Raw genomic sequence first — 24700 nt, forward strand, 5'->3', positions numbered from 1 at the left:
TCCAAAATAGTAACAAAATAGTAACAACAATAGCACTATGGGAGGCTGAGGCAGGCAGATCACTTGAGGTCAGGAATTCAAGACCAGCCTGGCCAGCATGGGAACATAAAAACTAGCCGGACATGGCCGGGCGCGGTGGCTCACGCTTGTAATCCCAGCACTATGGGAGGCTGAGGCGGGCAGATCACGAGGTCAGGAGATCGAGACCACGGTGAAACCCCATCTCTACTAAAAATACAAAAAATTAGCCGGGCGTGGTGGCGGGCGCCTGTAGTCCCAGCTACTCGGAGAGGCTGAGGCAGGAGAATGGCGTGAACCCGGGAGGCGGAGCTTGCAGTGAGCCGAGATTGTGCCACTGCACTCCAGCCTGGGCGACAGAGCAAGACTCCGTCTCAAAAAAAAAAAAAAAAAAAAAAAAAAAAAAACTAGCCGGATATGATGGCAAAAGCCTGCAGTCCCAACTACTCAGGAGGCTAAGGCAGGAGATTGCTTGAACCTGGGAGGCAGAGGACACAGGGAGCCGAGATCATGCCTCTGCACTCCAGCCTGGGTGACAGAACAAGACTCTGTCTCTAAATAAATAAATAAAGACATACAAAACATGGTTGTTTTAAGTTACTAAATATTAGGTTGGTTTGTTACACAGCAATAGATAATCAGAATATGATTTAAAAGTAAACACTGATTTTTAGGATTATAGATCTCCAAATGGATCTGTGTTTTCAAAGATTACCTTAGAAAAACATGTTTATTCCGGTGATTTGGGGACTGCCCAAAAGCATCTTTTAAAATCACTCAAGGAGGCTGGGCGTGGTGGCTCATGCCTGCAATCCCAGCACTCTGGAGAGGTCAAGGCAGGCAGATCACTTGAGCTCAAGCTGTGAGACCAGCCTGGGCAACATGGTGAAACCCCATCACTACCAAAAAAAAATACAAAAAATTAGCCAGGCGTGGTGGCATGCACTTGTAGTCCCAGCTACTAGGGAGGCTGAGGTGGGAGCATTGCTTGAGCCCAGGAGGTGGAGGTTGTAGTGTGTGAAGATTGTGCCACTACACTCCAGCCTGGGTGACAGAGTAAGACTCTGTCTCAAATAAATAAATAAACAAATAATCACTCAAGGAGCCTTAGTTACATTTTTTTCAAATATCTCATTCTGATTCAGGTGGTCCAGGGACAATAGAAAAAGACTGTCTTATATTTTTCAAGTTGACTACTTTTTTTTTTTTTTTTTTTTTTTGAGACGGAGTCTCGCTCTGTCACCCAGGCTGGAGTGCAGTGGCACAATCTCGGCTCACTGCAAGCTCCGCCTCCCGGGTTCACGCCATTCTCCTGCCTCAGCCTCCCGAGTAGCTGGGACTACAGGCACCCGCCACCACACCCGGCTAATTTTTTGCATTTTTAGTAGAGACAGGGTTTCACCGTGTTCACCAGGATGGTCTCAATCTCCTGATCTTGTGATCCACCTGCCTTGGCCTCCCAAAGTGCTCGGATTACAGGCATGAGCCACTGCACCTGGACAGTTTTGACTACTTTTTAGTCAACTAAAAAAATTTAAGACCAGGTGCGGTGGTTCACGCCTATAATCCCACTTGGGGAGGCCAAGATGGGAGGATAGCTTCAGCCCAAGAGTTCAAGACCAGCCTGGGCAACATAGTGAGATTTCGTCTCTACAAAAAAAATTTAAAAATTATCTGGGCACAGTGACACACACCTGCAGTCCCAGCTATTCAAGAGGCTGTGGTGAGAGGATCATTTGAGCCAAGAGGTCAAGGCTGCAGTAAGCCATGATTGTGCCACTGCACTCCAGCCTGAGTGATAGAGTGAGACTCTGTCTAAAAAAGAAAAAAAAAAAAAAAAACAGTTTTTAAGAGTTGATCAAGGTAGCAGGATATCAAACACATTTTTTAAATTTGCTATACAACTAAAAGTATCATCTGAATAGTTAAGTTTGTCTAAATGTTTGTGAAATTAAATATAATATTTCCTTAGAGCCCTCATATAAAAATACCCTGGTAGCTTAGACTAGTCAGAGTCTCTCAAGAATTATGACAACTACCCATCAAGACTTAAAGATTTTGGACTGACTTAATTACTACATTGTAAAAGGAAATTTAAATAAGCCCTAGCAGCTGTCATATATTACCGATAGTTTTGCAATTCATCAATTGCACAACAGAAAAATTCCTAAAATAAAAATTACAGTATGTGAAAATGGAGAATGTATAACTATTTTAAGAAAGTACTCATTGGCAGTAAAAGCCTGTTGCCTATCTTACTATGTGCAAGAAATCGTGCTCAAGAACAAAGGAATAAAAAGACATGGTGGTCTGTGTCCCAAAAAGTTTACCATCTAAAAGTGAATACAGGATGGGATCACATCAGTTTTTAAAGTAAATTACACAAGGCTGCACAGCAATGCCAGCCCTACTTAACAACTCTACCTCAGTGTCTACTAGGTATCTCAAACTTAACATGTCAATACTATAACTCTTGATTTTTTTTTCCAAAAAAAAAACCTATTCTTCCCTTGTCTTCCTCTTTATCAATAAACAGAACCTCCATCCACCCAGTTGCTAAAGCCAAAAATGCTATTTTTTTATTCTTCTAATTCCCTATAAAAAAATTCAACATCAACTCTTCTTGATTCTACCAAAAAATGTTCTCAACTATCTCCCAAGTTGTCTCTCACCTGGCCCAGCCTGATAACTAGTTTCCTACAATGGCTTCCTACGTGGTCTCTTTGCATTCACTCTTCCCCCATACAGTCCATTATCAAACAGTAGTCAAAATATTTTTAAAACATAAACCTTATCTCCCACCACTGCTAAAAGCTTTCTAATTGCTTCCTATTGCACTAACAATAACATCCAAACTCATCACTACAGATGAATTATAATGCCTCACATGACCTCATCCTTGCCTACCTCTGATCTTAATTCTTAACCATACCTTCCTCTTGCACACCCTGCTCCAACCCTATCGGCCTTCCTTCTGTTCCTTGAAAATCAACCTTCTTTCTCCCTGAGCTTTTAATCTACAAGCTTCTCTCCACAACCACCACCACCTGCTATCCACCCTTTCCTACCCAGTGGTCAAACCTTGCCTTCCCAACAGGAAGACAGGCAAACATCATGGGTTTCCAGGTGGAGATGACACAATGCATCATCACCAATGAGTATTCGTGCCAAAAAAGTTTAAACTGTATCTGTCCCAAGGAAACAATCAGAAAAATTCAGAAAGGGGCCATTCTAAAAGATAATTCGTCTAAACTCTTCAGAAAAGCAAGTAACATAAGAGTGTTATCAAATTATCAATAATCTAGAGAAGCAGGGTATCAACACATCTAAAACAGGATTAAGCAGTATTATGTCATAACAACGGAATATATGATGCAGTCTTTTTTTAGCCATAAAACCTTCCTTTCTTTTCCCCTTTCTCACTACGGCAACTGAGTAGTCCATAAAAGAAAAAAGAAAAACCTTCCTAACAATATTAAAAATTTATAATATACTATTAAATTAAAAATAGCAAAGCCACCAAAATTTGCACTATGATTATAAGGTCATATGTAAACTAATGAGCACAGATTAGATCTTTGGCAAGATTACAAATCAGTGTCGAGTTGAGACTTTTGAGGATATTGGGATGGGGCGAATATGTTTTTTTTTTTTTGTTTTTTTTTTTTGAGACGGAGTCTTGCTCTGTCCCCCAGGCTGGAGTGCAGTGGCGCGATCTCAGCTCACTGCAAGCTCCGCCTCCCGGGTTCACGCCATTCTCCTGCCTCAGCCTCCCGAGTAGCTGGGACTACAGGCGCCCACCAACACGCCCGGCTAATTTTTTGTATTTTTAGTAGAGATGGGGTTTCACCGTGTTAGCCAGGATGGTCTCGATCTCCTGACCTTGTGATCCGTCCGCCTCGGCCTCCCAAAGTGCTGGGATTACAGGTTTGAGCCACCGCGCCCGGCCGGGACAAATATGTTTTGCATGTGGAATAGAGGTGAATTTTGGGGAGCCAGGGGGTGGACTGTGGTAGACAAAATAATCCTCCTCGTCAACCCCCCAAAAGGACGTCAACATCCGAATCCTCAGAACCTGCAAATACGTTAGGTTACACGGCAAAGGGAAATTAAGGTTGCTATCATCTGACCTTGAGATTGGGAGATTATTCTGGAACGTCAGCCCAACATTATCACAAGGGTCCTTATCAGTAAAAGAGGAGGCTAGAAGAGGGAGTATCACAACCACTGCTGGCTTTGGAGATGGAAAGGGGCCATGAGCCAAGGAATATGGGCAGCCCTGTGAAATTGGAGAAGGCAAGGTATAAAAAACTAAAATAAAAGATTCTTCCCTAGACCTTCCAGAAAAGAATGCAGCCCTGCCAACCGGCCTTTTATTTTAGCCCAGTGAGATCTGTATCAAAACTGTGATCTCCAGAACTGTAAAATCATTTTGTTTCGTTTTAGGCCACTAAGTGTGGGGTAATTTGCTGTAACAGCAATAAAAAGCTACAGTTATCCATCATTTAATAAAGGCAATACCTTCTCGGAGGTGCACTGTTAGATGATTTCTTCACTGGGCAAGCATCACAGACTATAAGCCATCTCAATGGTGTAGCCTATTACACACCTAGGGTACAAGGTATAGCCTATATGGTTCCTAGAATACAAACGTGTACAGTATATTACTTTACTGAATACTGTAGGCAATTGTAACACAATGGTATTTGTGTATCTAAACATATCTAGGCCGGACGCAGTGGCTCACTCCTGTAATCCTAGCACTTTGAGAGGCTGAGGCAGGTGGATAGCCTGAGCTCAGGAGTTCGAGACCAGCATGGGCAACATGGCAAAACCTCATCTCTACCAAAAATACAAAAAGTTAGCCAGACATAGTGGCGTGCACCTTTGTTCCCTGATACTCAGGAGGCTGAGGTGGAAGGATCACTTGAGCCTGGGAGGTGGAGGTTGCAGTGAGACAAGATAACACCACTGCACTCCAACTTGGGTGACAGAGTGAGACCCCATCTCAAAAAAAAGAAAAAACAATGCATTCCATTATATGTGCTCGTGTCTGTATGTATATATACACACATAGAGATGCATATATATATATATATATATACACATGTCTAAAAGATAATTAGTCTAAACTCTAGAAAAGTAACATAAAATTGTTATCAAATTATCAATAATCCAGAAAAGCAGGGTATCAACATGTCCAAAACAGGACTAAGAAGTATTATGTCATAACAACTTAATAGAATATATGACGCAATCTGTTGTTGACTGGAATATGACTATACATATATATATATATACACATGTATACGTATATAGTCATAATTATATATGTATATATAGTCATATATAGGTATATATGTGTATTATATATGTATATATACAGTCATATATATAGGTGTATATATACATATATATATACACACACACACATAGTCATATTCCAATCAACAGACCACATATACAACAGTGGTCCCATGGGATTATAATATCATATTTTTATTGTACCTTTTCTATGTTGATATGTTTAGATAAACACCACTGTGTTAAAATTGCCTACAGTATTCAGTACAATAACAAGCTGTACAGGTTTGTATCCTAGGACCCAGAGGCGATATCATATACCCTAGATGTGTAGTAGGCTATACCATCTAAGTTGTGTAAATATACCCTATGATGTTTACATGACAAAATCATGATGCATTTCTCAGAAGATATTCTGGTCATTAAGTAACACATAACTGCAATTAAACACACACACACAGGAATATATTATACACTCACACAATGGGTAATATCAAAAAATGATATTACCAAATGCTAGCAAGAATGTGGAGCAACAGGAACCCTCAAATATTGTTGGCAGATTTATAAACAGTACAGTTGCTTTGGAATAATGCTTTGCAGTTTCTTATAAACACATGTTTACCCCTTGACACAGCAATTCAACTCCTAGGTATTTATCTTAAGAGAAATGAAAACCTACCATAAGAAAAGTTGTATAAGAATGTTCGTAACAACTTTATTCACAATGGTCAAACAATGGAAGCAATCTATCCGTCATCAGGAGAATGAATACATTATGGTACATTCACAAAGAAATACTACATAGCAGTAAGAATGAACTAGTGACATTGGTCAGGTGCTCATGCTTGTAATCCCAGCATCTTGGGAGGCTGAGGTGGCTCAATCACTGGAGGTCAGGAGTTCGAGACCAGCCCGGCCAACATGATAAAACCCCATCTCCGCTAAAAATACAAAAATTAGTCGGGTGTGGTGGTGTGTGCCTGTAATTCCAGTTATCCAGGAGGCTGAGGCAGGAGAACAGCTTGAACCCAGGAGGCAGTGAGCCGAGATCACACCACTGCACTCCAGCCTGGGCGAAAGAGCAAGACTCCATCTCAAAAAAAAAAAAAAAAATGAACTAGTGACACACAGAAAAACATGGATGAATCTCATAGTCAAAATGCTAAGCAAAAGTACCAAAATGCTGAGAATAATAATTGACATATAAACCATAAGAATCTATTTATAATGTTCAACAATAGGCAAAACTAATCTGAAGTTTAAAAAAAGCAAAACAGTGGTTGTCTTTGGGTGGTGGGGGAAGCATTCTGGGAAGACGGAAAATAGGCTGTATCGTGACAGAGATGTAGGTGACGAGCAGTGTACAATTGTGCATTTCAATGTATGCAAGTTTTTATCAAGAAAAAAACTATGAACACGAATTAATACTTTTTAATTTCTTTTCTTTGGGTGCTTCTACTTTAGGTTTCATTATCTAAGAAACCATTGCCTAATTCAAGGTCACAAAAATTTAATCTTATGTTTTCTCCTAAGAGCTTTATAGTTTTAGGTCTTCCATTTAGATCTATGATCCATTTTGGGTTAACTTTTGCCTATGGCATAAGGGAGAGTAAGTATAACAGAAACATAAATGAAACAAGAATGACATAACATTGGTATTTGCTTAAACTGGATAATAGGGGTCATTAATATTATTCTGTTTAATTCGTATATATTTGAAATTTTCTATAATCAAAAAATTAAGTGCAAAATGCCAGGAAAGCAACAAATTCAGGTTAGAAAGGAAGATGAAAAAGTATGAAAAGGACAGGTCCATAACGGTCCATGGATGACTGCCAAATGTTCTCTAATGATTTGTTTCTGCCAAGATGATCTACCGGGATTTCTTATCTACAGATTATCGGGGAGGGAATTTACTTGATAAACAAGAGACACAATCTTCTAACATGATAAAGGACACAAATCCTACATAAGCTATGAAGCTTATTTGATGGATGTTTGATGCTATTAATTATTGTTACTTTTTTCTGATGTGATAATGGTGTGTAGTTATATAATTTTTTTAAAGTGTATATATTTTCAGAGACATACACACACATACTGATGGAATTCTATACTCTCTGAGATTTGCTTCAAAAATCATATGGGGAGGCCAGGAGCAGTGGCTCACGCCTGTAATCCCAGCACTTTGGGAGGCCGAGGTAGGCAGATCACTTGAGGTCGGAAGTTCGAGACCATCCTGGCCAACATGGCGAAACCTCATCTGTACTAAAAATACAAAAATTAGCTGGGCATAGTGGTGCATGCCTATAATCCCAGCTACTCGGGAGGCTGAAGCAGGAGAATCACTTGAACCTGGGAGGCAGAGGTTACAGTGAGCCGAGATTGCACCACTGCACTCCAGCCTGGGTGACAGAGTGTGACGCTGTCTCAATTGAAAAAAAAAATCATATGGGGAAACAAGAGGCTGGGGTTTAAAGATCACCATGCATTGATAACTATTAAGTCAAGGTGAAAGAAATACGGAGGCTCAACATGTATTTTCTATTCTACCTATGCGTTTGATTAAAAATGCTCTATGCTTCAAACCTTTTTCAGTAACAGCTATATTGAGATAAAATTCACAACACAAATTCACCATTTAAAAATATAGTTTAGTGGGTTTTAGTAGATTTAGAGTTCTACAACCATTACTACTAACTCCAGAAAATCTTCATCACTCCCAAAAGAAACCCCATATCCATTAGCAATCACTAATTGCATTTCCCTCACCCTCCAACCCCTAGAAATCACTAATCTATTTTGGCTCTACAAATTTGCCTACTCTGGACATTTCATATAAAATTATATAATATGTGACTTTTGTGTTTGGCTTATTTCATTTAGTAAAATGTTTCCAAGGTTCATCCATATTATGGCATATAACAGTATTTCATTCCATTTGACAGCTGAATACCTTCATTCCATTTGTATAGATATTCCATATCTTATTTATCCATGTATAGACACAGGTTGTTTCACTTTTTGGCTGTGAATAATGCTCCTATGAACATTTTTGTACAAAGTTTTGTGGGTATATATCTTCATTTCTCTTGGGTATACACCTAGAAGTGGAATGGCTGGCTAGAACTCATATGGTAACTCTATGTTTAACTTTTTTTTCTTCCCCCCAAGACAGAGTCTCGCTCTGTCACCCAGGCTGGAGTGCAGTGGCGTGATCTCGGCTCACTGCAAGCTGCACCTCCCGGGTTCACGCCATTCTCCTGCCTCAGCCTCCCGAGTAGCTGGGAATACAGGTACATGCCACCGTGCCCGACTAATTTTTTTTTTTTTTTTTGTATTTTTAGTAGAGATGGGGTTTCACTATATTTGCCAGGATGGTCTCGATCTCCTGACCTCATGATACACCTGCCTCAGCCTCCCAAAGTGCTGGGATTACAGGCACGAGGCACCGCGCCCGGCCTCTATGTTTAACTTCTTATCTGAGGAACTCCCAAAGTCTTCCAAAGTGGCTCACTATTTTACATTCCCACTGGCAGTGCATGAGGGTTCTAACAGCTCCACATTCTTCCCAACGCTGGTTATTATCTGTCTTTTCCAGTACAGCCATCCTAGTGGGTATGAAGTGGTATCTCATCATGGTTTTATTTGTATTTATATGCATTGCTGGTTAATGATGTTGAGCATATTTTCATGTGCTTATTGACCATTTGGGTATGTCCTTTGAAGAAATACTTACTCAAATCCTTTGCCCATTCTTTAATTGGATTATTTGCCCTTTGAGTTGCAGAGCTTTATATTCTCTAGATACAAATCCCTTAACAGGTATAATTTGCAAATATTTCCTCCCATTTTGTGAATGACTTTTAATGTTCTTACTGTGTCCTTTGAAGCAGGAAAGTTTTTAATTTTAATGAAATTCAACTTATCAATCTTTTCTTGGGTTCCCTGTAATTCATTTTATCAATCTTTTCTTGGGTTCCCTTAGAGTTCATATCTAAGAAACCATTGCCTAATTCATATCTAATTTCATATCTAAGAAACTACTACCTAATTCAAGGTCACAAAGATTTAATTCTATGTTTTCTCCTAAGAGCTTTATAGTTTTAGGTCTTCCATGCAGGCCTGTGATCCATTTTGAGTTAATTTTTGCCTACGGCATAAGATAGGGCTCCAGCTTCATACTTTTACATGTGGATATTGTTGTCTTTACACCATTTGTTCAAAAGACTGTTCTTTCACGCATTGAATTGTCTGGGTACCTCTGTTAAAACTGGCTCACCATAAATGTAAGGCTTTGTTTCTGGACTCTCAATTCTATTTCACTGATCTGCATGTCTATCCTTATGCCAGTACTACACCGTCTTCATTACAATCACTTTGTAGTAACGTTTGAAATTGGAAACTGAATCCTCCAACTTCGTTCTTCAAGATTGTTTTGGCTGTTCTGGGCTACTTATATTTCCACATGAATTTTAGGATCAGCTTGACAATTTCTTCAAAGAAACCGGTTGGAATTTTAATAGAGATTGCGTTTAGTTTGTAGATCAATTTGGGGAGTACTGCCATCTTAACAATATTCAGCCTTCTGATCCATGAACATGGGATGCATTTCCATTTATTCAGGTCTTTAATGTCTTTCAATGGTGTTTTCAGTGTACTGTCTTCTAAGTACTTTCCTCTTTTTGATGCCGCTGTAGACAGATTGGTTTTCTTTGTTAGTATACAGAAATAGAGTTTTTGTACATTGATTTTATATACTACATCATAGCTGAACTTACTAGTTATAACAGATTTTTGTGGATTCCTTAGCATTTTCTATATAACTTCAGCCCTTGGTATCCATAGGACATTGGTTCCAGGACTCCCCCTGCCCACCCCATGCACTACCCACTAATACCAAAATCCATGGATGCTCAAGTCTGTATATAAAATGGCACTGTGTTTGCAAATAACCTTCATACATCATCTTATATACTTTAAATCACCTCTAGATTATTTCTAATACCTAATGCAATGTAAATGTTATGTATAAATAGTCATTATACTATTTATTTGTACTTTGTTAGTTATTTTTTATTGTTTTTTTCCCAAAATATTTTCAATCCATGATTGATTGACTCACAAAAGTGGAACCCATGGATACAAAGGCTGATTGTACAAGACATATTATCTAAAAATATAATTTTACTATTTCTTTTCCTATATGGATGTCTTTAACTTCTCTTTCCAGCCTAAGTGCTCCGGCTCTATCCTCTGCTACAGTGTTGAACAGAAGTCGTGACAGGCTTCTTGCTCCTTATGTTAGGGGAAAGCTTTTTAGTCCTTCACCACTAAATATGTTAGCTGAGGGTGTTTTAAAGATGGCCGTTATCAAATTAGGATCAAGCTAGGAAATTTTCTATTTTTAGTTTTTTGAATAGTTTTATCATGAGAGTGTTAGATTTTGTCAAATGCTTTTTCTGCATCTATTGAGATGATTGTGTTGTTTTAATACTTTGCCCTATTATTATACTATACTGCATTGATTGATTTTTGTATATTAAATCAACTTTGCATTCCTGGGATAAATATGACTTGGTCATGGTGTACAATCGTTTTTATACGGTGCTATATTCAGTTTGCTAGTACTTTCGTCAAAGATTTTTGTATCTGCCTTCATAAGGAATACTGGTCTGTAGGGTTTGTCTGCTTTGTTTTCGGTGGGTTTGTTTCATTTTTGAGACTAGGTCTCACTGTGTCACACAGGCTGAGTGCAGTGGCATGATCACAGCTCACCAAAGCCTCAACTACCCAGGCTCAAGTGGTCCTCCTGCCTCAGCCTCTCAGCCTCTTGAGGAGCTGGGACTATAGGCATGTACCACTACACACAACTAATTTTTAATTTTTTTATAGAGACAAGATCTCACTATGTTGCCCAGACTGATCTCGAACTCCTGGACGCAAGCAACCCTCCCACTGTGGCCTCCCAAAGTGCTAGGATTACAGGCATGAGCCGCCACACTTGGCCTGGTTTTGCTTTTTCTTTTTTGAGACAGGATCTTGCTCTGTCACCCAGGCTGGAGTGTGGTGGCGCAAATACAGCTCACTGTAGCCTCAACATTCTGGGCTCAAGCAATCCTCCCATCTCAGCCTCTCAAGTAGCTGGAACCACAGGCACATGCTATCACACTTAGCTAATTTTTTTTGTTTTGTTTGGTTTGGTAGAGACAGGATCTCCCTATGTTGCCCAGACTGAATCCCTGGGCTCAGGCAATCCTCCTGCCTCAGCCTCCCAAAGTGGGGAATATAGGCATAAGCCACTGTGCGCAGCTGGTCTGTAGGGTTTTTTTGTGATACATCACCTGGCTTTGGTAGCAGGGTAACAATGGACTAATGATTAGGAATGTGGATGCTTTGGAAAGTGATGTCTTCTATTTCTTAAAGGAGTGTGAATGAATGTCAGTAATTCATCTTTAAACACTTGGTAGAATTCACCAGTGAAGTCATCTTGGCCTACGGTTTTCTTTTTGGGAAACTTTTTGAATATCCATTCAATCTCTATTTTTTACAGGTCTGTTCAGATTTTCTATTTCTTCTTGAGTCGGTTTCAGTAGTTTGTGTCTTTCTTGAAATATATTCATTTCTTCTAAGTTAATGTCATACAATTATCTGTAGTATTTCCTCATAATCCTTTTTATTTCTGTAAATTGGTAGTGATGTGCCCTCTTTTTCACTCTTGAATGTAGTAATCTGAGTCATTGCCCTTTTTCTTGGTCACTCTAACTAAAGATTTGTCCATTTTGTTTGGCTTTTCAAAGAACCAACTTTTGGTTTCAATTATTTTTCTCGATTGTTCTCTTCTCTATTTTCTCTTATTTCTGCTCTACCTTTTTTACTTTCTTCCCTTTCGCTGCTTTGAGATTTGCTTACTCTTCTTTTTCTAGTTTGTTGGGGTGAAGATTAGGTTACTATTTTAAGATCTCTTTTTTTTTTAGACGGAGTCTCACTCTGTTGCCCAGGCTGAAGTGCAGTGGCGTACTCTTGACTCACTGCAACCTCTGCCTCCCGGGTTCAAGTGATTCTCCTGCCTCAGCCTCCCGAGTAGCTGGGATTACAGGTGTGTGCCACTATGCCCAGCTAATTTTTGTATTTTTAGTAGAGACGGGGTTTCACCATGTTGGTCAGGCTGGTCTCGATCTCCTGACCTCGTGATCCACCCACCTCGGCCTCCCAAAGTGCTGCGATTACAGGCATGAGCCACCGCGCTCGACCTCTTTTTTTTTTAATATTAGTGTTTGCAGGTATAAATTTCTCTCTAAGCAGTGCGTTAGCAGCATCCCATAAGTTTGGCATGTTCTATTTTTGTTTTCATTCATCTGAAAGTATTTCTTCATTTTGCTTGTGACTTCTTTGATCCACTGTTTACTTAGACGTGTACTGCTAATTTCTACATATTTGTGAATTTTTCAGATCTCCTTGTTATTGATTTCAAATTTTATCCCCTTGTGGTCAGAAAATATTTTGTATGATTTCAGTACTTTAAAATTTATTGAGGCTTGTTTAATGGCCTAACATCATAGTCTATGCTGGAGGATACTTCATGTAAACTCGAGAAGAATGTGAATTCTGCTGCTGCTGTATGAAGTGTTCTATAGATAACTCAAGAAGAATGTGAATTCTGCTGCTGCTGTATGAAGTGTTCTATAGATAACTAGTAAGCCTTCTTGGTTTATAGCGCTGTTCACATCTTCTATTTCCTTATTAATCATCTGCCTAGTTGTTCCACCCATTATTGGAAGTATTTATATCTCAAGCTATGATTGCTGAATTGTCTATTTCTGCCTGCAATGCTGTCGGTTTTTGTTTCATGTATTTTGGAGCTCAGCTAAGTGAATATATATTTATAGTCATTATGTCTTTCTTATGGATTGACCCCTTTATTTTTATACACACACATATATACATATATATTTATATATATACATATTTATTTATATACATACATACATATTATATATATATACATTATATATATATATATATATATTTTTTTTTTTTTTTTGAGACAAAAAGTCTCACTGTCACCCAGGCTGGAGTGCAGTGGCACAATCTCAGCTCACTGCAATCTCCACCTCTCCCAGGCTCAAGTGATCCTCCCGCCTCAGCCTCCTGAGTAGCTGGGACCACAGACATGTGCCACCATGCCCAGCCAACGTTTTTTTGTATTGTGGGTAGAGATAGGGTGTCATCATGTTACCCAGGCTGGTTTCGAACTCCTGAGATCAAGCGATCTGCCCACCTCAGCCTCCCAAAGTGCTGGAATTACAGGAGTGAGCCACCATGCCCAGCCCTCTTATTATACTTGTCTGTAGTAATTTTTGTCTTAAAGTCTATTTTATTTGATATTAGCACAGCCACTCCACCTCTCTTTTGGGTACTGTTTGCATGGTTTGTCTTTTACTTTCAACCTATTTATGTCCTTAAATCTAAAGTATGTCTCTTCCTAAATACCATATAGTTGAATCATCCCTGAAATTTTAATAAGGCCAAACGTTTTAAATAAATGAGGCCAAAATACATAGAAAGTCATACCCTCTTCTGAAATTGAAGAAAAAAGTACCGTAAAGACTAAATATGTAAAACATATAACAAGAGGAAATTTGTTCTCCCACACATCACAAAAGGGGTGTGCGATTCATTTTAAATCAATGAAGAATGAATTTTTTTAAAGGTGTTAGAACAAGGGGTTTTCATCAGGAAGAAAATAAAATTAGATTATCTTCTACAATCAAAACTAAGACCTAGCTGCATTACATGAAACTTAAAATCACTATAAAATGACAGAAAAATATAATGGGGTAGGGAAACTTTTCTAGGCAATAAACAAAAGCCAGCTTTTAAATTTCTATATGATAAAAGATACCATAAACAACGCAAATTTAACTGACACAATTTTTAAATAATTTTTTTTTAAAGAGACAGGGTCTTGCTCTGTTTTTCAGGGTGGAGTACAGTGGCATGATCATAGCTCACTGTAACCTCAAACTCCAGGGCATCACAATCCTCCTGCCTCAGCCTCCTGAGTAGCTGGGACTACAGGCATGAGCCACCACATTTGGCTAATTTTTTTTTTTTTTTTTTTTTTTTTTGTAAAGACAGCGTCTCACTCTATTGCCTAGGTTGATTTCAAACTCCTGGCCTCAAGTGATCCTCCCTCCTCAGCCTCCCAAACTGTTGAGATTATAGCATAAGCTACCGTACCCAGCCTAACAAATGAAATTAAAGCCTTTGGCTTAACATACAGAGTAAATGAGTGAATTCCCTTCCAGGTCCACCATGTGAAAGTTCACCATCAAGAAAGTCAATTACTAGCAAAAGAAGTAACTATGTTAAAAAAGTCAATTAATCTATCAAAATGTTCAGCTGCAGATTTTTTAAAACATTTTTGAGTCTGCTCGAGGTGGCTCACGCCTGTAATCCCAGAAGTTTGGGAGGCCAAGGTGGGTGGATCACAAGGTCAGGAGGTCAAGACCAGCCTGGATAACATGGTGAAACCCCATCTCCACTAAAAATACAAAAAATTAGCTGGGTGTGGTGGCAGTATTGAAATTTTAAAGTACTCCCAGCTACTCGGGAGGCTGAGGCAGGAGAATCACCTGAACCAGGGAGGTGGAGGTTGCAGTGAGTGGAGATTGCACCACTGCACTCCAGCCTGGGCGACAGTGTGAGACTCTGTCTCCAAAAAAAAAAAAAAAAAGAAAAAAAAAAACCACATTTTTAAAATGAGGATAAGTCCTACTTTACTAGCTTTTTTTTTTTTTTCTAATTAAAATTAGAGACAAGGTCTCTTTGTTGCCCAGGCTGGTCTCAAGCAATCCTTCCACCTCGGCCTCCCAAAGTGCTGGGATTACAAATGTAAGCCATTGCGCCCCACCTACAAGATTTTTGTTTGTTTGTTTGTTTGTTTGAGATGGAGTCTCACTCTGTCCCCCAGGCTGGAGTGCAGTGGCACGATCTCAGCTCACTGCAACCTCTGCCTCCCAGGTTCAAGCAATTCTCCTGCCTCAGCCTCCCAAGTAGCTGGGATTACAGGTGCCCACCACCACACCCACCTAATTTTTCTGTATTTTTAGTAGAGATGGTGTTTCACCATGCTGGCCAGGCTAGTTTCGAACTCCTGACCTCAAGTGATCCGCCCACCTCAGCCTCCCAAAGTGCTAGGATTACAGGTGTGAGCCACCACACCCAGTCAAGATTCCTGTATTTTGGTTCATAATAAAATTACTTTATAATTCCATTCTACTGCTTCTGAGATTAAAAAAAAAAAAATTTCCTCTTAGCCCTTACCCACTGTATTAACAGGCAGTTGCTAAAAGTTTATTATAAAGATGGAAGGCAAAGGAAGAAGACAAGATTGGCACCAATCCAGACTTAATAGCAACAAATAACTGAGGTGATTTAGTAGTCACATTTTATTCCAATGTCTTTCGCCCATTAAAACCTTTCACCTGGCTGGGCATGGTGACTCATACCTGTAATCCCAGCTACTCAGGAGGCTGAGGCAGGGGAATCACCTGAGTCCAGGAGTTGGAGATCAGCCTGGATAACAAGTAAGACTGTCTCTCAAACAAAATTCACCCACAAACACCCTTTTTAAAAAAAAGTTATTCTGAGTTACTGAACAAGAATCATATCTAGCCGGGCATGGTGGCTTATGCCTGTAATCCCAGCACTTTGGGAGGCTGAGGCGGGCGGATCACCTGAGGTCAGGAGTTTGAGACCAGCCTGGCTAACATGGTGAAACTCCATTTCTACTAAAAATACAAAAAAATTAGCCAGGCATGGAGGCGCGCGCCTATAATCCCAGTTACTCGGGAGGCAGAGGCAGGAGAATCGCTTGAACCCAGGAGCCGGAGGGTGCAGTGAGCCGAGATCGCGCCATTGCACTCCAGCTTGGGCAACAAGAGCAGAACTGTGTCTCAAAACAAAAAAGCAAAAAAAAAAAAAAAAAAAAAAAAAGAATCATATCTGAAGTAGAATCTAGAAATGAAAAACCTTCAGGGTGGTATATGATAGACATTGTTAAAGGACAAAAATAAATTATCAGATAAAAACTAAAGCATACTAAGGCTAAGGCCAATTTTTTTTTTTTTTTAAAGAGAGAGAGAAAGTCTAGCTCTGTCGCCCAGGCTGGAGTGCAGAGGTGTGAACATAACTCACTGCAGCCTTGACCTCCTGCCTCAACTATCCTCCTGCCTCAGCTTCCCATGTAGCTGGAATCACAGGTGCACACCACCATGCCCAACTAATTTTTTTATTTTTGTAGAGACAGTGTCTCACTTTGTTGCCCAGGCTGGTCTCAAACTCCTGGCCTCAAGCAATCCTCTTGTCTCAGCCTCCCAAACTGCTGGGATTACAGGCATGAACCACTGCACCTGGCCACAATATTTTTATATTTGAACACTGCTCAGGACAAAAATCTTTCATAATTCAGAAAGATGTTTATTTATTCAATTTATTTATTCTCCTTTTTATTTCAAATAGATATTCACTTCCTAAGTAAAACAGAATACATTTTGGGTTTTTTGTTTTTTGAGACAGTCTCACTCTGTTGCCCAGGCTGGAGTGCAGTGGCACAACCTCAGCTCACTACAGCCTCTACCTCCCGGGTTCAAGCGGTTCTCATGCCTCAGTCTCCCAAGTAGCTGGGATTGCAGGTGCACACTACCACACCCGGCTAATTTTTCTATTTTTGGTAGAGATGGGGTTTTACCATGTTGGCCAGACTGGTGTCAAACTCCTGACCTTAAGTGATCAGCCGGCCTCCACCTCCCAAAGTGCTGGGATTACAGACGTGAGCCACAGTGTTCAGCCCAAGAGTATGTTTAAATAAAAGAAAAGCAGTATTTTTACAGAGGTTTTGTAAAATTTTAAAGACCTACTACATGCAACTACATACAACTAAGGGCCCAAATAAATTCAAACTTCAACATATTTTGGCCAAAATGCAAAATTTCCACTCAAAAAAGAGTATACTTAGGCACTTTACATTCCTGTAGATTTTTAGATGAACAAGGTTTTTAGATTTTAGATGAACAAGATTTTGACCTTTAAGCTGATTTTAAACTGGTATTTAAAAAACCAAAAAGGGAACCCAAAATTATACAACGAAATGTGCCCTCCAATCCAAAACAAAAAAAAAAGTTCACTGGGATGTAAAAGTAACCATTGACTATTCAAATTACAAAAGACAATGTTGCAACTGCAACATCCTTCTCCCTATTTCAACCAGTCCCCTTGTATTCTCCTCATTGATTTAACAGGAAAATGAATGTTTAAAGCTTGAACAGTGGTGAAATTTTCATCAGCAAGATGTGCCTTTTGCATTAATTCTACAGCACCAAGACAGTTACGTGCACACACTAGACTTAAATGCCACAAGATTCATTTATGAATAAAGATAGGTATTAGTTTAAAGACAGCCCAATAGATGAGGACACAAGTGCAGCTGCCTTACTATCAAAAAACAAGCCCAGGCCTCACAAGTTTATTTTGATACAAGTTTCACTATCACTCAACATACACAATACTCTCAAAAGTAAAGCTCTTCTTATACATACAACATGTGAAGACTTCTGAAATATTCTTTTCAAATGCTATACAAATCCTCATAGTAATTGGATTATGGAAAAACCATAAAAAATTAAGAATATGAATAATGAAACTTCTATTTCTTGGCAGTCTTCCTTCTATTGCAAATCCAATTTGTCCCCAAAATGTATATAAGATGTTGAAGTTATTGAAATTTTGGCATCTCTTCCCAATTTGCAGCTAACAATAATTGGAATATGGGAAACAACTCTTGAAAACCTCTAATATTTTAATTAACATAGAATTTATGTTACAATCAAGTTTAACAAAAGTTCACTATAATATTCCCTACAACTTAATCAGTATCTTGCACTCTCATTTTATATTCAATGATTCCTTTATTTCAAAAACAAAGACATCACATGGTTTGTGACCAACCCCAGTAGCTAGACGTATTTCCAAATCACTTCTCTCAACTTAAAAAAAATTAATGTGAAACAAAGGGAGCTCAAAGCTACATCTTCTAAGAGAAAAATGCTGTGATTATTTCACTTAAAAATAAATAGCTGAGTCATAGTAACAAAATTTCACAAAAAGCTGAACTTTCTCAGATGCACTTTAAAAATTACTCCACTTGCCACGCTGTCCTGGAAACCAACCTGCACGCCTGTCCCAGGCAATCTATTTGTGTCTCTTGAGTCCTTCAATAATGCAGAACATAAAAGTTTCAAAAACGAATCGCAACAACAGCTATCAAAGGAAGTGGGTTTTTTAAATAATAGCCCTAGGGTCCAATAAAATTAATACCCAAAAATCATCAAAGGGCAAAGGCAAAAAGCATTCTTAAATTTTCTCTAAGTAGCAGTTCCTTAGTTTTACAATTCGTTTCTTTTTCACTGAAAGGAGAATGAGAAATCCAATTAACAGTGTGAAGGATGAGAACAGTTAGTTCCCAGGCAGAGGATGCAATTTACAATCCAGGCTTGGCCCAGACATTAGTGGGCACACACACGCCAACGCTCAGCGGAAGCTTCAAGAAATGTCACTATCTAACGGAAAAGTTAAGGCCTTATATTTGTAAGGACTATGACCAGCCCTGTAAATAAATACACTGTAAAACGCAACCTAGAAAAACTCCATTGTCCAAAACAACTCAAGACTTTCCTACCACACTCAAAACAGAAAGAATCTGTGTCCTGGACGGCCTCAGGACGACCGCCTCTCACATTGAAAGAAGGGCAGCCCATGTGAATCGGAGTGCCCCCATGTCAGCTCTGTGACAGATCCACTGGGAGCATCCGACTGTGATCCGGGCCCTCCTGGGCAGAGGCTGCTGGAAGAGGAACACACAGGCAATCTTCACGGCCCTCCTACTTCCGTTCTCAAAACAGAAATGCACTTTTCTGCTAGTCCTCCGCCCTCAGCCCGGTACCTCTCGACAGCTGTGCCCCCTTCAACGAGCTTAAGTGGAAAGAAATGCAGGTAGTCACCAACTAGGGTCCGTGGAATGCGCCTGATCACAGCGCTTCCCCCCTGCGATTCCCGCACGCATCCACCGCGAGAGCCCTCAGGAGAGTCGCTCTGGCCGGGGGCACCGGGAGGCAGAAGTCAGCGTCCCAGTTCGCCCCCTACTCCCTCCTCCCCGGGGAAGGGGGGCAGAAAAGCGCAAAGAGGAACTAAGTGAACTGCAAGAAGATGCCCTGAAAGCTCCCTCAAAGAGGGGGTGGGGAGGGGGTGGAAACCAAGAAGGGGCGGAAGGAAGGGGGAAGGAAGAGCAGCCAGAGGAGGAAGGGGGCGAGAGCGAGCGCCCGCGAAGGGGACGAGACTTCGGGAGCGCGACTGCACCCCATTTCCCCCAGCGGGAGAGGGTGCGCCGGCCTTCGGGGCGCTCCGCCCCGGCAGAGGGCAAGGAAAGAAATGAGGCGACGTCCCGGTCCCCGCCACTTCGTAGCCCCTCAGGAGGGCTCGGTGGGGACTGCAGTGCCCTCGCAGGGTGGGAAGCGACCGCATCGGCCGCTCGCCCCGTCGGAAGGCGCGGACGGCGGGGCCTCCTCCGGGTGCGCGGGCCCGGCTTTCACGCCCCCAGCGCCGGGAAGGCACCTCCGCGGTGACGCCGGGCGGCCGTGCCGGTTACCTGAAGCGGGGCGAGTCCTTCAGACACTCCTCGAAATCCACCGTCATCTTCATCCTGCCTCCGCCTCGCAGGCGGCGCTGGCAGAGCCGAGGGGGCCGCGGGAGCGGCCGCGCTGGGGACGCAGATGGCTACGGCTGGCGCACGGCCGCGACTAGCGTTGCGCGGAGCTGCGAAGGGCGCCTCGCCCGCTGGTCATAGCAGCCGCGAAGACGGCGACGACTAGTCAGGCCCCAGTCCGGCCCCTCTTCCTCCCGCCCCAAGTAGAGCGCTGGCCGCAGGGAAACGGCCGCGGAGTGACAGCCGCGGCCAGCCAGCCACGAACCCGGTGGCCAAGGGGCGGGGCATCCGGCAGCACCGCCTGCGGGCACCCGGGCAACGGATCTGAGCGACGGCATCCCAAGCCAATGAGCAGCGCGACCGTGGGCACCTCCTTGCCACAACCGCCCCCGAGGGCCAACCGGGATGCGCGGGCGTCGCTAGGCGGGACGCAGCGGTTGCTGGGAGGCCGGCAGCTGAGGCTCCTTGGGAAGGAAGTCACGTGGCTGCGGCCGCGCTTCCCTCCGAGCCCCCGCCTCTTCTCCTGCTCCCCGAGCCCCGCCCTGCTGAGCTGCCAGCCCGGAGGAGCAGCCTCCTGCAGGTCTGAGTTAGGAAATCTGCTTTTCAAAGCAGATTGGCAGAAATCTGAAGAGGTGAGAGGCAGAAATTATAAAAGGAAGAGATAGGCTAAGCCACCTATTCCTTTCAGTTTAGAGAAACTGAGGCCAGGAGAGGAGCGAGGATAACTTTAGTGATAGAATCCATCTTTCATGTATTGGTTCCATAGCTTCATAATCTGGAAATTGCTCCCATGTACATCTTCTCATAGCCAGAGACCACTTCCTGAAGGAGCTGCCGTTTGGGTTGGACATAGAAAGATTTAGGCAGGTATGGGAGGCAGGGTGCTTCGTGTGCAGGAACTCCTCTTAAAACTGCAGAAAGCACTCCCCCTCACTGACACTTTGCTCCTGGAGGTTTTCACTGTTCTGCGACGGTGGGGTTCTGAAGACCAGGCTCATCGTACTCACCTGGCAACACCTGCCCCTCTAACCCACACTTTTTCTAGAAGCACTTTAAGATACTTATCATCTGATCCTCATGGCAGGTATTTACCATACTCCTTGATTTTAAGATGCCATTGATTGTAAAAAGTACAAAGATGTCTTATATGTAAGGAGTAATTTTTAAGCCAACCTAAAAAACATGGGTGTATCTATAAAAATGAATACGTAGGGTATTCTAACAGCATAGTGGCTCTGAGTGAGAATCTGGAGGCAAACTTCCTGGATTTAGGTCCCAGCTTTCTCACTTTAAAATGAACATAACACCACAGATCTGATAAAGTTGTCCGGTTAACACAGTGCCACATATCAATCATTCAGCAAGTGTTGGCTATTTTAATTGTACCATTTGCCTCTTCAGTACTATAATCAAAGGGCTTAAGTCTAAGTTCTCTCACTTTCACTGTCTGAACTTTTGTTTGTCTCAAAAACAATCGAACAATTTCGTTCCGTTCCCCAGGCTGGTCTCAAACTCGTGGCCTCAAGTGATCCTCCTGTCTCAGCCTCCCAAAATGCTGAGATTACAGGTGTGAGCCACACACCCAGCCTTCTAAAGTCTTAATATAACTTTCTGACCGTCTGGCTAAATATAGCATGATGACATACTGTTTTTCATAACCCATCAAGAGATATCTTGATCTCTTTAGCATCTTTAGAAATTAACAGTATAGGCAGGGCATGGTGGCTCACACCTGTAATCCCAGCACTTTGGGAGGCCGAAGTGAGCAGATCCCTTGCTCCAGGAGTTCCAGACCAGCCTGGGCAACATGGTGAAATCCTGTCTCTACAACTCTACAAAAAATTAGCCAGGCACATGCCTATAGTCCCAGTTACTCATGAGGCTGAGGTGGGAGGGTCACTTAAGCCTAGGAAGTCAAGACTGCAGTGAGCCATGATTGTGCCACTGCACTCCAGCCTGGGTAGACGGAGCAAAACACTGTATCAAAAAAAAAAGGAAAAAGAAAAATTAACAGTATAATTTTGAGGCATTTCAGAGAATATAGAAGCATTATATACATTTATTCTTTGCTTATAAACTTGATTTCTTTTTTAATTGTGTATTCCTGGAATCTACACAGCTTTTCTTGATAGCTAAAAACAGACTATTGACTGTTAAATGTTCAGGGTCCTCCAGCACATTAGTGGTCAGGCCAACCTTCCCTAACATCATAACTTCAATGTCAAATTTACCAAGAAAGTTGGCAATCTCTACTATATTTGGTTGCGTTCCTGATGAGTGACTTATTATTTTAATAACTTATTAAAATAACTTATTATTTTAATACTTCATCACAGTGTAGCCTTTTAGAAGATACCTAAAGTGACACTTTGGGGTTCAAATTAATATTCAACTGCATGGCACCACAAAGGCAAATAACTAAGCTAATTATCAAGTGAACATCTTTCTGTGGATGGCTAAATTTGCATATACCCAGTTAGTGATAACACTGTCACAATTTTTCTTCCTTGCCCTGTGATAAAGCAAGCATTTTGGGGTGTCAATTGTAAGATAGGTCCTAAATAAAGAAACATTAAAGTGGGATGGGGTGGGAGCAGTGGGTCTTAGAATAAAAGAAATACAATATTATTATCCTCATCTTTTTTTTTTTTTTTTTGAGACGAAGTTTTGCTCTACCGCCCAGGCTGGAGTGTAGTGGCACAATCTTGGCTCACTGCAACCTCTGCCTCCCAGGTTCAAGTGATTCTCCTGTCTCAGCCTCCCGAGTAGTTGGGATTACAAGCATGCACCACCACACCTGGCTAATTTTTGTATTTTTATATAATAATGGAAACCAAGTTCCCAAGATATGAAAATAAATTGCCAGGTGACTCAGGCCAAACACAGGCTGCATGATGCCAGATCCTAACTACTAACTGTCCTCCCTCCCCTTAAGAATTCTGCCTTTGCAGTTGTAACTCTGTCTGCCCGTGTAGCAATCTCCCTTTCATCTTCTCTTTAAAACACTGCTCTTATGCCACCCCCTCGGGAAGCTTTCTTGGCTGAAATACAAACCTCTCTATTCAACACACAGTAAAATTCCTTACTAGGCCCAGTCTGCACTCTAAAAGAATATAAAGTATCAAACCTTCAATGTCTTCCAGATTTCTTCTCCCCAGACTTCTCAGTCCCTCTCTACAAACCCTCTGGAACCCTGGACACCCATAGTTCTTCATAGAATGCTGCTGATTTCCTCTGAGAACACTGTTGACCGTACATCCTCTTGAGCAGAGGTTGTTCAATGTTTCCTCCCTGGTACTCCTTGGTCAGGATACATAGTCAGCAAGAGCCTTACACTGTCTTACTGTCCTCGTTGCTGTTATCCAACGATTTCTAGTAACTCCCTGCCTTAGCCTGGCTAATTGCATTGCAAATTATCTCAAGAAAAGGAAATTACAATGAGGGTGACTGTGGGCACTACCGGAACTGACAAGGGCAGAAACTCAGGCAACTCTTAGGACTGATTTTCTCTTGTCATCTGCATCCTCTCTCTTTCCTACTTGCCAACCCCATCAACTTTCCTTTCTGCTTTCCTCTAGGTTCTGTTCCCCTGTGAACCTGGTTTGCATACAATCTATCATTGCTACTGATTCCTCTAGAGGCGCCCCAGCAGGTAATATAAAACAGTGAAACTTTCCAGCTGTGAGCAGCACGGGATGGTGGAGACTATGACAAACAGAAAGCACGTGCCCTGTATCCTTCTCAGCTCCAGTCAGTTCCTGCCATACCAGACCTCAGATTTAATGAGAGAAGCCAAACAGCCAGATTTTCATGTGAAATCTCCCTGTTTTCAAATATTGACAACCCTTTCAAAATATTACAAAACATTGCGCAGGTTATTAAAATAAGTTTCAGGGCCACTCTGCAACTTCTGCTAGATATTTCTTGACAATTCCTTTTTTTTTTTTTTTTTTTTTTTTCCTTTTCCTAAGATGGAATTTCGCTCTTGTTGCCCAGGCTGGAGTGCAATGGCACAATCTCGGCTCACTGCAACCTCCGCCTCCTGGGTTCAAGAGATTCTCCTGTCTCCGCCTCCTGAGTAGCTGGGATTACAAGCTCATGCCACTATGCCCGGTTAATTTTTGTGTTTTTAGTAGAGACGGGGTTTCACCATGTTGGCCAGGCTAGTCTTGAACTCCTGACCTCAAGTGATCCGCCCACCTCGGCCTCCCAAAGTGCTGGCATTACAGGCGTGAGCCACTGCGCCTGGCTGACAATTCTTTATACAGCCTTTCAACTTAGGCTCCTGGTATTAATTGCTTAAATCTGTTTCCCAACTTCCAGATCCCAGGAGACAATTACATTAGCCCAGCTCATCTTTTCATATCAGGCCACACAGGTAGTGGGTCCCTGGCAAGCCAAGAGAGGGATGGAATCACTCAACCTAATCATTTCTGCAGGGATGGGGGCTGCAGGATGGCTGACTAGTAGTCAAGGCAATTTCCCTGTAAGAAGATGTTGATGGCTCGGCCCCATAAAACACAGCTAGTAAACACTCATATTCATACAGGACTTTGGCCCCTGACTCACGGTCCTTCATCCCAACTTCTACCATCAACTAAGGTGACATCA

At 41.6% G+C, this 24700-nt stretch overlaps 1 protein-coding gene across 5 annotated transcripts in view; it reads right to left on the reverse strand.

Moving 5' to 3' along the window:
- The window catches only part of ACAP2 (ArfGAP with coiled-coil, ankyrin repeat and PH domains 2), a 175459-nt gene extending 155053 nt beyond the window's left edge, over positions 1-20406 (reverse strand). For 2 of the 5 annotated variants that reach the window (XM_063622162.1, XM_063622161.1), the window contains exon 1: positions 20033-20379. In XM_063622162.1, the coding sequence (XP_063478232.1) occupies positions 20033-20085 (53 nt within the window). In that variant the 5' untranslated portion in view covers positions 20086-20379. Of the gene's footprint in view, positions 1-20032 lie in introns of all 5 variants that reach the window. The other 3 variants (XM_063622164.1, XM_063622163.1, XM_063622165.1) reach the window with 3 other exon arrangements.
- Between the last annotated feature and the right edge of the window lie 4294 nt (positions 20407-24700).

This window comes from Symphalangus syndactylus, chromosome 17 (genome assembly GCF_028878055.3).
Source record: "Symphalangus syndactylus isolate Jambi chromosome 17, NHGRI_mSymSyn1-v2.1_pri, whole genome shotgun sequence".
Classification (NCBI taxonomy): Eukaryota; Metazoa; Chordata; class Mammalia; order Primates; family Hylobatidae; genus Symphalangus; species Symphalangus syndactylus.